We start from the raw sequence: 13,550 nt of genomic DNA, 5'->3' as shown, positions 1-13,550 counted from the left end.
GTATTGACAAAGACACTCAGTAGTAATACATACATGTGCTAAAAATAAAAAATGGTAAAGCTGGGATATTAACTCAGTCAGTTTGGGGGGTATGACGTTCAAGCTTTTCCTTCCACTATTTGCTCCACTGCCATATTTAATACAGAGACACACAAAACGCATGAGCCATGGAACGTTTCCTTAAAGAAGAATGCCTCTAGGAAAGGTGGATAAATTTAACTTCTGGCTTTAGAATTAGGTTTCCCAAATAATAATAAAATAAGGAATAAACTATTAAGACATAACAAAGGGTGAAGTAATTATTATAGACAAAGAATAAATACCAATTTCTAAAAAGGCAAATGGATCAATTGAGAAATACACATAAGTTATGAAAAGACAATTCATGAAAAGAATTAGAAGTAGACATTTTAAAATATTCAAAGAGAAGTCAATAAATCAGAGGAAAACAAACCTTTCCTCTCTATAACTGGAAAAGTCTTTTTCCCCCAATACTCAGTGTTGTTGATATCATGGGAAAATAAGAGCACACTCTTGCCTTACAGAGAAAAATAAATTACACAACCTTTCTGGAGGACAACTTGTCAACATGTATCAACAGCCTTGTAAAGTCCCAGTTCTAGGACATAATCTAGAGTAAATAACCTGAAGACTATTTAGCTATCAGGATCTTAATCACAGCACCAGATAGAACTTTCAAAAAATGAAAATCCCGTCAGTCTCCAAAAATAGCTATTTAAATAAATAATGTTATAAAAGTTATAGGAAACAGAAACTAAAAATGAATACTAATCATAAGAGAAATGTTGCCTTACGTGTTAATAGGTAACAAAATAGAATGTGAGCAATCTTTTTCTAAATTTAAACATTTACATCCACTGACATTTTTGCTAAAAATGGAGTCATTGCTGGGGCTTGAGAAAATGCATGAACTTTGACCTCTTTTTATCGGTTCTATATTTTCAAATTGTTAATGCACATGCATGACTTTTGAAATTAAAAAAATGATTATTTGAAAATAAGAAAACATTTCACTAAAGTGCTCTAGAGTTCTTAAGAAAGTACCAACTCACTAAATGTATTCCATACATCTCAAATGTAAAACAGAGACTACATAAGCAAGGCTGATTAGAATATACATTCTATGAAGAACAAATCTTGTTAACTTGAAGTCATGCATTCAGCTAATTAATGAAATCAGCAAATATTTTCAAGAATGTAAAGGCATGCTTTTCTTCATTCTACAGATATAACATAATATTAAAGTGTGATATATTTAGTGGGAAAATGGTATATAAAGAATAAAACATTAGGAACCTTGACATAGATACTGTCAAGGGTGTGTGCGTGGGTATACGGGTGTGTTCGTGGGTATACGGGTGTGTTCGTGGGTATAATGGGCTGGTTATCACATTCAGTGAAGCTATTTGCCTTGATTTTCTTCTTAGCCTTAGTCATCATGAATATTTCCAATGTACTTAACAATTATTTGAAAAGATAACTCATGGCTGCATGATATTTCTTTTGCTAGAGGTACCATAATATGTCTATGTACCTTCTAGGGCTCTAACATAACTCTCTCCCAACTGAACTCAAGCTACTCAGTCTGATCTACACGTTACAAGCCCCAGCCTTCCTGCACCACACACCAGGTCCTAGGCAAATGTGGGGATTTGTTCTGCCTCTGAGACTTTACATTTCACCTGCCTGCCTTTCTGGAGAACTCCTCTTCCTCCTCATCCAGCTTCTCCATGACTTCAGCAACCATGCTCCACACTAGTGAGGGCTATTTTATAGATGGGAGATTGAACGGAGGCCTTTTTAATATTTGGAACTGCCAAAGAAGTTGCTCTTTCAGGATATAAATTATTCTATATTGCTGAAGGTAATGACTGCTATGTTACTCTAATATTTGAAAGTTCAAATAAAATATTTGATGGTGAAGAATAAAATTTATTTTAAGAAGTAAGATTTTTAGGTTGAATAGTCATGCTCAGAGTGAAATAAAATATCATATCTGTTTAGAAATGTAATCGTTCTTTCTCTTTCTTGACTGTGCTCATGATTTTGCCCATTAATAGTGAAACATTAAACACCAGCCAAACTCTAATTACCTACACTGAGGTAGAAAGTGCTATGGATAATAGCTTGCCTGGATGTTCACTTGCATATGGTCTAGGAAGTCATTTTTGACACTGTCCCTTTTATGCCCAATTCTCACCACTTACAAGGCCATCCAATTAGTGACACTTAAAGACTTACATGGAAAATAAGGAAGAAACATCAAGGGTGAGTTATTTTAAAGTTCTCTCTATATAAATCAATTGAATTTCACAGACTATATTCACCATACATCAACCAGGGCATGAGACACAATTCTGAAAATTCTTTATGCAGTGTCAAAATACCATGAAATATTTAAAGAGCTCAACTACTAACGAGAGTCCTGTGAAAGCTACTCTATCCAGAATTCTATCCACCAGAATTCTTTATAAAGCATGTCAATGGGGAACTCTTCTTTCCTATTCTGGTATTTCCTTCAGGTAAAGGGAACTTAATTAATGTAACACTTCTGGCCTTTCTCCAACTCTTCATTTTTTTCAGTCTCTGAGGAATATAGGAGCAGATTGCCTTGCTTCTTCCTTCTTCCTCTGGATATCATCCTGCCTGCAAAGAGCAATGATTGGTCCTACCAGCTCAGAGGCAGCTCTTTTCCTTTGGGGAAGGAGGAGGCAAAGAAAGCTGAGGACTTGGGGTGTCACTCAGCCATCACACTGAGCCACATCCAATCAAAACTGATATTTTAATCCATGGCAGCCACTTAAGTACCTTCCAATATTTCAACTCACTCAAGGGGAAGAGGCAATTGTTGGAGTGTTTGACATCTATTTGATTCTTTTTTATATATATAGTAAATAAGCTTTATTTATCGGTTCCTTCAAGATGACATTGCCAACAGTCACAGATTTGCATACAATACAATTAAGTATTGACTATTTACAATTTACAGTAATATTTTTTCCTCTGAAAAATATAAGTACAAAAGCTCTGTAAACAATGAGGTACTGCCTATTTGATTCTTTAAAAATACCAACAATCCACATTTTACAATTTCTGAGGTAAATATATGAGGTCAGACAATTAAGTTTGTGAACTTGTCTTAGAAAAAGTGCTGTGTACCTCATTGCTGAATATCACTATGGTTGACTTTGAAGCACTTCCCTTGGGAAGCTATGCACCGATGCTAGCACCTAGGCCCCTTCAAAGCAATTTTGGAACTTTTTCAGAAATGATCATCAGAGATGTTGTCATACAAGATCTGACAGTAAGTTTGCAAACTTGCCAACACGTGCGCACATTGGCAGCACTGTACAAACAATTCATTAGGGTTTCATAACCTTGGTATATCAGTATCTCAAAGATGTGTTTCTGCCAGTATGTGGTGGTATCTTGCTGAGTTTCACTCATCATTGTTGCTGTGTGGTTTTGTATGCCATATGATGGCAGTTCTGATGGTCATTCCAGAAAACATTCCAAAATTGCTCTGAAGAGTAGACTAAGCACTACTTACAGTCATTGCATAGCTTCCCAAGGGGAGTACTTCCAAGGAGATATTCAGCAATGAGGTATGCAGCACTTCTTCTAGGATGAGTTCATGAACTTAACTATCAAACCCCATAAACCACATTTGAGAAGAGATACTAAGATATGCATTTTATGCTTATCAAGGGGTTCCTGAACCAAAAGAAGAAATTATGTAAAACCTATACAAAATGTATTTACATATTCATTGGATAAAATTTCTAATGGCAGTTGTGATAATAACAAAAAATGATACCAGCAAAAAAGCCCTGGCCTTTATGTATGCAGGATAAATGTATTTATTAATTGCAATGATAGAATTAACACCTCCTCATCATCTAATTATGTAAACTAATCATCCCATTTAGTAAGATGGCCGTATTATACAAATCCTTTGGAAATTTTGACACATATTTATCTAAACAAATATAATTGGTTCACCTGCTTACTTTGATCCACAAAACAGAAAGACCTCTTATTATAACTTGTATTTCACTCTAATAACTTATCATTGGCAGTTCCCACCATCCAAACACTTGAATAGAAATAACCATATTTATTATCAAAATGTTTTCTCTGGCTGAAAAATCAATTAGTCCCTTGTTACACAGGCCATATTCTTTAACAAATTCTAACATACATCAAAGCTGAAGATCACAGTTCCACATCAAACTCCTGTGGGTTTGATGATGCCCAACGAGCAGGGTACATTGAGAGGGAGTTGGGGGCCCATGAAGTATGTCTGTATCTTCACTTGAGCTCCTAAGAGGAAAATGACAAGTGAAAAGGACTGTTTATTCTCAAAAATGTACCAATTCACAGACTTTCTTTTTCTTTTTAGGGATTTGATGTTAATAAGGGGGGAGGTCTTCCCTTCATGCCAGGAATTTAGCTGTCCCAGGTCTCTCATTCTCTGTCACAATGACATTATGAAGGGATTCATGCTGAATGGCTCTAAACAGAGCAGATGTTTAATATCTGACCCCACAGAGAGTGACGCTTATTAAACTGTCTATAATATTCTTTGTATAACATTAATCTTTGCAGAATTTGATCTTAATCAGGTAACTAATACACTAATAAAGAATACCAAAGTTTTGCAATTTCTGACTATTAGATTAGAATCTTTTCTTAACAATGGCACTAGGAGATATATTTTACTTCTCTTTTAGCTTTAGTATTATATGTTTTAATATGTAAAAGACTGGTACGTTTCAGAATAGAAAAATTGGCATATTTTATGGGCAAATCTACACAATAAAGCAATATTCCAACAAGAGTAAGAAGATTATAACCACGTAAAAAACCTTTGGTGGAGAGGGTGATGACCTGTATAACCTGTTTAATAATACATACATATTTGAAACATAAGTATATATCTTGTGTTTACATAGTATTTACAATTTATAAGCCACTTACCCACGCATTCACTTACTCTAACCTCAAACCAATCTTTGGAGATACTATGTTGCTGTGCCCATTTTACAGCTGGAAAAACTAAGTTAACATCTGAGGATCACGCACAGCTAAGAAGAGACAGAGCCAGGACCTCACCAAAGTCAGTGCTCCCTCCACATCTCTTTACCCACAGGAAGTAAAATGAAAAATAGCATTACACTATTAAAATTTATTTTGCAAATAGCTGTCATTTCAGATGAGAAATACATTGTTAGAGAAGTATTTGGGCTCTACCCTTTATCCTGTGTTTATTTATATTTGTATGAATATTGGAATACATAATATAGGAACATAAATTTCAATACATGTAGTTCAACTTGCAGGTAATTTCCAAGGAACACAGGTGAATATCTGTCTAAGGTGGAAAACTTCTAGAAAGCAATGGTTGACTTATTTAGTCAGTATCTCCATTTTTCAAAAACTAACTGATACAAATAATAACTCCAGTATTCTAATAAACATAAAGCACTTCCTACAAATCAATTAATCATGATACAGAGCTTGAAATTACACTTAACTGCTATGTGATCAAAAAATAAACACCTGTACGTAACTACACATTCTTGTTTTGAGTCAACATTTAATGGACTAAAAGCACAGTATGATAAAATATTGCTGTGAGTTTCCCGTGTTGGAGGTACTGTTTGTGAATATAACTGGATTCATTAAACCCAACCGGGCAGTTTATTAATCAGCAGGCTAGATTGGCAGACAATGTGATAGAACCAATTCATCTATGACATGTTTAATATTTTATATTAATATAAAAAACTGTTGCTTTGGCACATAATCAGATAAACTTGAAGACAGCAACAAGTATCATGAACCGTTCCCACTGAAATTAACTTTTTACACACAACCACACATAGCACTTACCCCCACACTATGAAAGTATTGTGGATGTCAGAACACCTTCAGAATATGGATGGTGAAAACCATCATGGAAGCCAATGGCCAAATCTGGCTCAAAAGTATATTTCTGACATGTGAATCTGCCAGAAAAGACCACAGTACCATACCTTAAACCAAAGTACTGGACTTCGAAATAACTATTCTTGTTTATCGATCACTATCAATTACAGCATTCAAGTTTAAGTACTCTCAACTATATGGGATCTTTTAAAAATGAAAACTACATTAGAAACAGTGATACCATCATTGCCAATTTTGCTCTAAGAAAGTGAAAATAACATTCACATAGATGAGCAACCATAAATGGGTGTTCCCATCTTCCATGGATAATCATGAGGGAAAACAAAAACATTTTTGTAAGTTCAAAATTTAACAGTTCCTGTTGGAGCTCAGTTGGTTTGTTACAACTAGATATATCATGGTCCATACCCAGTATATCTGAATCCACAGACAAATTACAACAAATTATTCCAAATGCAAAAGTAATGTTTTCTTATATAAAGACAAGCTGATTAAATTACCCTCCAAAACCCTTTAACAATTCCACATAAATGCGTACGTTATAAAAGAGAACTTTGGTAAAGCATAACAGAAAATAGCAAGTTCTATAACATTTTTGGGAAAGGCACTGCTTATTCAATTACATGCCAAAAGTAATATTATATTTGAGAATATTATAACTTCATTTTTAATTTTAGGGGCTATAATGATAGTGATATTACCCTCGGAAATTATTTAACAAAACTATAAATTGCATTTTCCAACTAATATCATTTTAATTTCATTTTTTCTCTGCAACAAACCATTTCACTGGGAGAAAGAATTGGCTTGCATTCTTTTTTGTGAAAGATGTGGATAGGACTACTGTAATCTGTCAGTGCATGAATTTTATTATAAACAATGAAAACATTAGTGACATCTATAATGATTTGGTTATACAACTATACAAAGGTATAGCAAATTAAATAAGTCCTTTCTCCAAGACTATGACAATTTTATTAGTACAACAATCTCTTGTACTTCCTACATTTGCCATTCAATCAGGTAATACCATTTTAAACACACAATATCACATAAAACTCATACATATGATAGCGTATGTAGTTTTTCTTAGGCACAGAGCAGTACGGACTAGCTCTCTGAGAATCATGTTTATGACTGAACATCAGACTCAAAGGAAAAAAGAAAAGGAAAGGATATCTCACTGCTTCTTTTTGAGAGAAATTTTACATTAAAACAATGCAAGGAGCCCATAGTGTGCTCAAAGTATTCTTGGCAAGTTCTCTGAATGTGGGTAAGATGAAGCTAAAACAATATTGGTAAACCAATCACAGGGTTCCGTTAACTTGAGCTATACAGATCTTGCTAGATCTTGCAATGCTGACTTGTTATTAGTATAATTACAGGCCTCCTAAATTTCAACATCGAACTCTGAATGTAATCGTCTTCATTCAAGCCCTGAGACCCTGTAAATCCACAGACCTGTAAGGATTCGACTTAACGTTTTTGCCAATAACATTAAGCATGGTTTTTGCATATGGCAAAGACAGGTTCAGCAAAGAGATTTCAGGGCAGCTTAAAGTCTAGTCCATATGTGAGGATTCACTCCTCAATCAATCGTCATTCTCAAAAGAGCAACCTCCCCAAATCCTGTACAGGTCCATGGTCATAATTCACCATGAGCCATACAAACACTTCTCCCTGGGATTTCAGAAGTGGTGCAGCTCCAAAGCCTTTTAATTATGTAGGTGAATGACTAACGGCAGAGATGAGCTGAACTCAGCCACTGATGGAAGGATAAGGGTGCACAATGAGATAACTCCTAGGGAGTTTCAGCACCTCCCTATTTTCATGGAAGTCATGGCAGAAAATTCCAAGCATCTTAAATATTGGTCACATAGTTCAGAAAAGTGAAAATCTATGCCTGGCAGGCCTGATACTAGGCTGGTAACATACCTCTTTTCCAAACCAACACATTTTCTCAAGAACATTAGGCACACATGTTAATAACACCTGTCAAATCCTCTCAGTTCAAATGAGGCACATGAGGCGGTTAAAAAACACCTTGGGATCCTAACTGGCCCTTCCCTTTCTCATGATCCACACCCTTCACTGGAGCCACATTGACAGCAAAACACAACTTTGAGCATTTTGGAAGTAACTGTTCTTTGTGAGAAACACACACACACACACACACACACACCAAATCCCTAAGTCTGTTTCCCACCACACAGACCAGGGAGGCTGCAGCACCTTTCCAGTGACTTAATTCTAAATGTAGTAGCTCAAACCTGCTGAGTAGGAATCGATGAAAACACATCACACACCAGAATAAGAGGAAGGTCGGGGGTGTGGGGAGAAAGGCAGCTCTGCCTTCAGCCATGAATTACGATACCCAAATTTCGCATCGCGATCTCCCATACACACGCACAGTCTTCCAAAACTGCGTTTCAGGCTGCGCTTTCCAGAGCCTCCCTCTCTATTGTCAGGACGCAGAAGCCCCCGAAACCTGTGAATCGAGCTGAAAAGCCTTCCTCTGAAGCCACTAAATATAGACCGAGGGGGCTCTGGGTCTGGCCAGCCGCGGGAGACTGAAGAAACGTGCGTGGACGCATATGACTAAGTCTTTCCATTTTGTTCTAGCCAAACATCCTAATGACATTGAACATAAGGGCAGAAGACTGGAGGGAAGTCCTCCCCACCCCCACCCCGTCTTCTCCCTTATATTAGGGACGTCGTGAATGCACCGGGTATGTTCTGGAGGGTGGCGGGGAGCAGTATTGTTGGTGTTGCCCTATATACGCTGCCTCGGGGGAGACGGGTGGCAGGGAGGGGGAGCACGCAGAGAAACCACTTGGTACCCGCTCCGAGGGAAGCACTAACCCTGGACCCCACTCCAGGCACAGCCGTCCTCCAAGGGGGCCCCGCGCGATCGTGGTCCTCGCCACGGCAGGCAGGACCACGCAGCAGCCGCCGCCGCCGCCGCCAGCCGGGAGCGGAGCACCAACCCCCACCGGCGGCAGGAGGAGGAGGACGACGCCGAGGAGGTGGATGCGCCCGGCCCCGGCCGCCCAGCAAAGGCAACTCACCGAACGGCGCAGCGCCCGACTGCTTCCTGGCGAACATGCACCCGCCGCCGGCGACAGCTCCTCAGTGCGGGGAAAGGCGTGCGCGCCGCCGCCCGGTTTCAGGGCAAGGTCCTGACCTTGCCCAACTGCAGCAGCATCTTCCGCTTTTGTTGTCTGAGCGCGGCCGCGGGACAAGTGATGCTGGCGGGGAGCAGGGGCGAGCGCCGCGGGCGAGAGGCGGCTCCCGACGCGAGTGCGCGGCGCCCGCCCAGGCGGCCCCTGCGAGCGCGGCGAGCGCAGCGCCCCCTGCCCGGCTCCGCGGGCTCCGCGGGCTCCTCGCGGCTCCTCCGGGCTCCGGGCGCCGCCGATGCCGCCAGCCCGGCTGGCAGAGCCGCCGCCGCGCCCGCCGCTCCGCTCGGCCGGCTGCCGCCGCGGGCGCGAGCCTGGGGCCGCCGCGGCGCCCGGTGCCGAGCGCTCCCGTGCTGCGCCCCGCGCGCAGCCCGCGCCACCTGTACCGCCGCCGCCGCCGCCGAGGGCGAGGCTCCTCCCGCGGCGCGCGGCTGCCCTGGCGTCCACCTATGCCTCGGCGGCCGGCTCGGGCGCCCGGCTAGTGAGGAAGCGTCCGCCCCGCCGCCGAGACCGGCCCTGGCTGCCGAGCATGCCCAGTGCCACCGCAACAGCGCGGCGTCTCGCCACGCGCATTCCACTTCTGGTTTTAGTGGCAGCAGCGGCAGCGGCAAGCGAGAGGGGAGGAGGCCGCGGATTGGGAGAGGGCCGAGCATCCTTGGGAACGCACACCCTGGACCAGAGATGGGTGGATGCTCCGGAGCCAGGCGAAAGCTGGAAGGGACCCGGGGAAGGGATGCGACTCCGGGTTAGACCTGTGCCTCATTCACGTGCAAGCTGCTGACAGTTTAATCTGGTGGGGCAGGTGTCGGCCGTCAACAAAGGGGCAGAAGTGGAGAGGGTTCTAGAATAGCTTGTGTGGGGGGTGGGGAGAAGGGCACGGGCTGACAGTCCTTGCTGGTGGGCGGAGGTGGGCGCTCTGGCAGACCCTGTGGTTCTAGAGCCAAGAAGGCGTGACGTCTAGCAGAAGTCTACTCCACAGAGCTCGCCCGGTTTCACCATCACCTCCAGTGTTCAGATTATGTTTTTCTGCGTGTGGTGAGACGTTCTCCTTAGGTAAAACGACTCAGGTTTGGGATCTAGAATATATTAATCTTTCTGCAAGAAAGCCCCTTGTCCTGTGTGAAACATGAATAGATTACAGTGATCCCTCTCGGCCTCTTCTTCTGGTGCCACTTTTCCCTTCTTTCTGTCTTCTGAGCCTCCAGCAGCTTCTCTTCCTCCTGCTCTCCCCTCTCTCCCAGGCCAATAGGGAACCCCTGGCCACCCGGCATGGCTCCCTTCTCCCTGTTCAGGTTGGTTTTCATGTCACCTCGCGGTTTGTCTGCTCTTTGGCTCTGTCGGGACTTCCCTGTGTGTTTCCTACTGTGAAATACAGCGAGCAGAACACCATATTGGAAGTCTTGGATGACAAGATCCCTGCCATGTGCCAGGGAAGTCCTCTGGGCCTTCGCCCGCCTCCCGGGTTCAGGAGTCGCGAGGGGGCTCACCTCTGCTGCATCCACCAGACACGGCTTGCTGGGGGACCAGGGTGAAGTCTCACCTAATTATGCAGCGGCTCCTAACCCTGGAGACCCCAGACTGTCTGGGGTCGTGATCCTCCCCAGAGCTGGTTTCTGAGACACAGACCAGCATGGCAGAATACAGGAAATCGAGGGATTCGTGGCTTCAGGCTCCAACAAAGTTAAATGATGTGAACATTAATTCAAGGCTAGTTTCTCTTATGCTTTGGAGCAAGTTAAAATGTAAGCAAAGTAATAGTAAAAGACAAAAGTTATAAACAAGGTATATGGGTGAAAAATAAATGCCAGGAGCAGATTGGCAGGACTATTGACAGAGTGCAAATGTTCACTTTTTCCTGCCATCTAGGGCTTGCCTGCATGTGCACAAGCTTGGCCTCAGCAGCAAAAGGAGTTCTGCAACCTGGCTCCACGTTTTAAAGCCAGTTTGATATTAAAATATCCTGATGCCTGTTAGGGAAGACATTCAGGGCTATTTTTCAGCACATGTTGAACTCTATTTTTGATTTCAGTTCTCAGGAAGACAATTCCACAGTGGTGTATCCTTGGTGTAAGGTGAATTAGCTGTGCCATGTCCATTGGGCTACCTTATATTTTAAGAGATCGGGGTTAGGGTTAGGGCTTTTTGTTCCAACCTTGGCGTTACTCAGTTTGTTGTTGCTGTTTGGGCTTCTCTTTCTATCTTTTCACTCAGGAAGCCAGTGGGGAGGGAAATATTGAGGCAATATCAGTTATGCTTTAGATTAAAATTGAAGGAAGTGCATAAATACTATGCATAGAAAATACATGTGTCTTTTATGCTTAAATAGATGTAATTTAAAATAATTTTCTAAAGCTGTTTAGAGCTATTTTTGAAATGGGTGATGGCAAATACCACTCACTAATTGTGTGCCTGGGAATGACCTACAGGTGGCCCCTACAGATTCCCCTGGGAGGGCGTGAGGGGGTTACGCAGCAAGCAGAGCAGTGGCAGCTAAGGTTGTGGACTACTTTCATTTAATTTGCTTAGTGCCCCATTTCATTGAAACCTTTATGATTTCTATTTTTCTACAATGATTTGTAACTTAAGATATTATTAAATTCACAATTAGATAATGCGGAAAAGTGAACTGATCGTATGTAATGTTAGATCTTGGAACGACTCACTGCTGCCATCTTTTGCCTCCTGCTTTGGATAGTTCCTGTAAAAAGGGATAGTCTGAAACCTCTCATTCTCTATAGACCAGAAAATGGTCAGTGCGTTATATTCAAATTACAGTGCTACATGCTAAATGAAAAATCTGTATCGCGTTTCTTCTGTGTATGCATCAGTAGAGTTCTGGGATACAGAAATCCTGTCAAAAACCTTGTGGGTTTACCTTTTGATTTTTCAAATCTGAAGCAAATATATTTTATATGGAAATTTTACTTAGTTTGGGGAAATGAGATCTAGTAATTCAAAATAGTGTTTATAAATTAATGTGTTATACTTTACAAAGTAAGTCAATGTTTGGAGAATGGCATTTTCGTTGGCGTCAAAGCTGCTTAAATTGTATCTTGAATTTCAGGTTCAAATAGAAGATAATATTTTAAATATTTTGAGGTAAATTACTCATTGATTAAAAAGTAAGAACAATTTTCAAATTGGGAAATAAAACTATGTGAGTGATTATTATTGCTGTCTAGCATTTAAATAGGGAGAATAGTGGTATTACTTTAACATTCACAATTTAAATTTTAAATCAAATCAGATGGAATACTAACCCAGTAGTGTTGTCATAACTAGACGTGTGTATATTTTGGGAGACTTATAAACATTCTGCTGTTAATCATAGAAGATATGGCCTTTGTTACTTGAAACAGTTACTGTGTGTTTGAAAGCCGTATAAAAAGTAGCTATTTTGAATTAATACTTTTCGTTTAGACAATGTATGGGGCATTTCACTATTTGTTTCAAAACTTCACTCTTTCACTCAGACTCCTTTCTTCTACTGCTACAACGGTATCATTCATTTATTCTTTCAGCAAATATTTATCGAGCGTCTACTTGATAAATTGAACCACTGAACTCAGTGGTTCAGTACTGGGATAAATTTCAAGAATGAAACGTGAACAATAAAGATGACAAATTCCCTGGCCTCACAGAGTTCAATTATGAATTGGGGATACTGGGCAGAAGGAGAAAATATAGCACCCCAAAGAAATAACCACCAGAAGCGGATGATACTCAAACATCCTCCTTTCTTTCTAATTGTCCGTGCTTTGGGGTATTGAGGATTTGTTTGCTAAATTCTTTTGCTTCCAATGTTTACTCATGATTTTTTTCCTTTTCAAGGGATTTGTCTTTTATGCCAGGACACAGATAGCATGATGAGGAAACAGGATGTGAAGTCCTGAAGCACAGTCAGGAAAGGGCGTTTGGTAACATATTGGTAACAGGGCAGCACCTGTGGCTCAAGGAATAGGGCGCCGGTCCCATATGCCGGAGGTGGCGGGTTCAAACCCAGCCCCGGCCAAAAACCACACACACACACACACAAAAAAAAACCATATTGGTAACAGTTGAAGTCCTTGCAGATACACTGAAGCCAGAAGTTACCCTGAACGGAGGGCTCAGAGATTAGTGAGGGTCCAATGAAGGCCTCTACATGTGTCAAAGGTCACAACCTGGTACTAAAAGGTCTAAATTCAATGTGATCTGATCAGACATAGAGAAGGGCACACTGACTGATCAGAATTGGATCTAGGTTAGCAGGCACTCATGAGTTACATATACAGAATAAAAATATCAAATTACAGACCTTAATCTGGGCACAGAATCTTCATATCAGGCATTGGTGTAAGGAGAATGTGACCTGACTTATCAGCAATGCTTATAGACTTAGAGGGCTTCTAGAAGAAGGAA

At 41.2% G+C, this 13,550-nt stretch overlaps 1 protein-coding gene across 2 annotated transcripts in view; it reads right to left on the bottom strand.

Moving 5' to 3' along the window:
* CTNND2 (catenin delta 2) overlaps positions 1-9,673 on the bottom strand; it is a 943,962-nt gene extending 934,289 nt beyond the window's left edge. The window contains exon 1 of one of the 2 annotated variants that reach the window (XM_053592980.1): positions 9,042-9,673. In XM_053592980.1, the coding sequence (XP_053448955.1) occupies positions 9,042-9,078 (37 nt within the window). In that variant the 5' untranslated portion in view covers positions 9,079-9,673. The remainder of the gene's footprint in view (positions 1-9,041) is intronic. The other variant, XM_053592979.1, reaches the window with a different exon arrangement.
* Positions 9,674-13,550: the final 3,877 nt, after the last annotated feature.

The sequence above is a fragment of the Nycticebus coucang genome, chromosome 1, assembly GCF_027406575.1.
Source record: "Nycticebus coucang isolate mNycCou1 chromosome 1, mNycCou1.pri, whole genome shotgun sequence".
Classification (NCBI taxonomy): Eukaryota; Metazoa; Chordata; class Mammalia; order Primates; family Lorisidae; genus Nycticebus; species Nycticebus coucang.
Note: the sequence above shows the minus strand (reverse complement) of the source record. Positions and strands in the feature narration are given on the sequence as shown.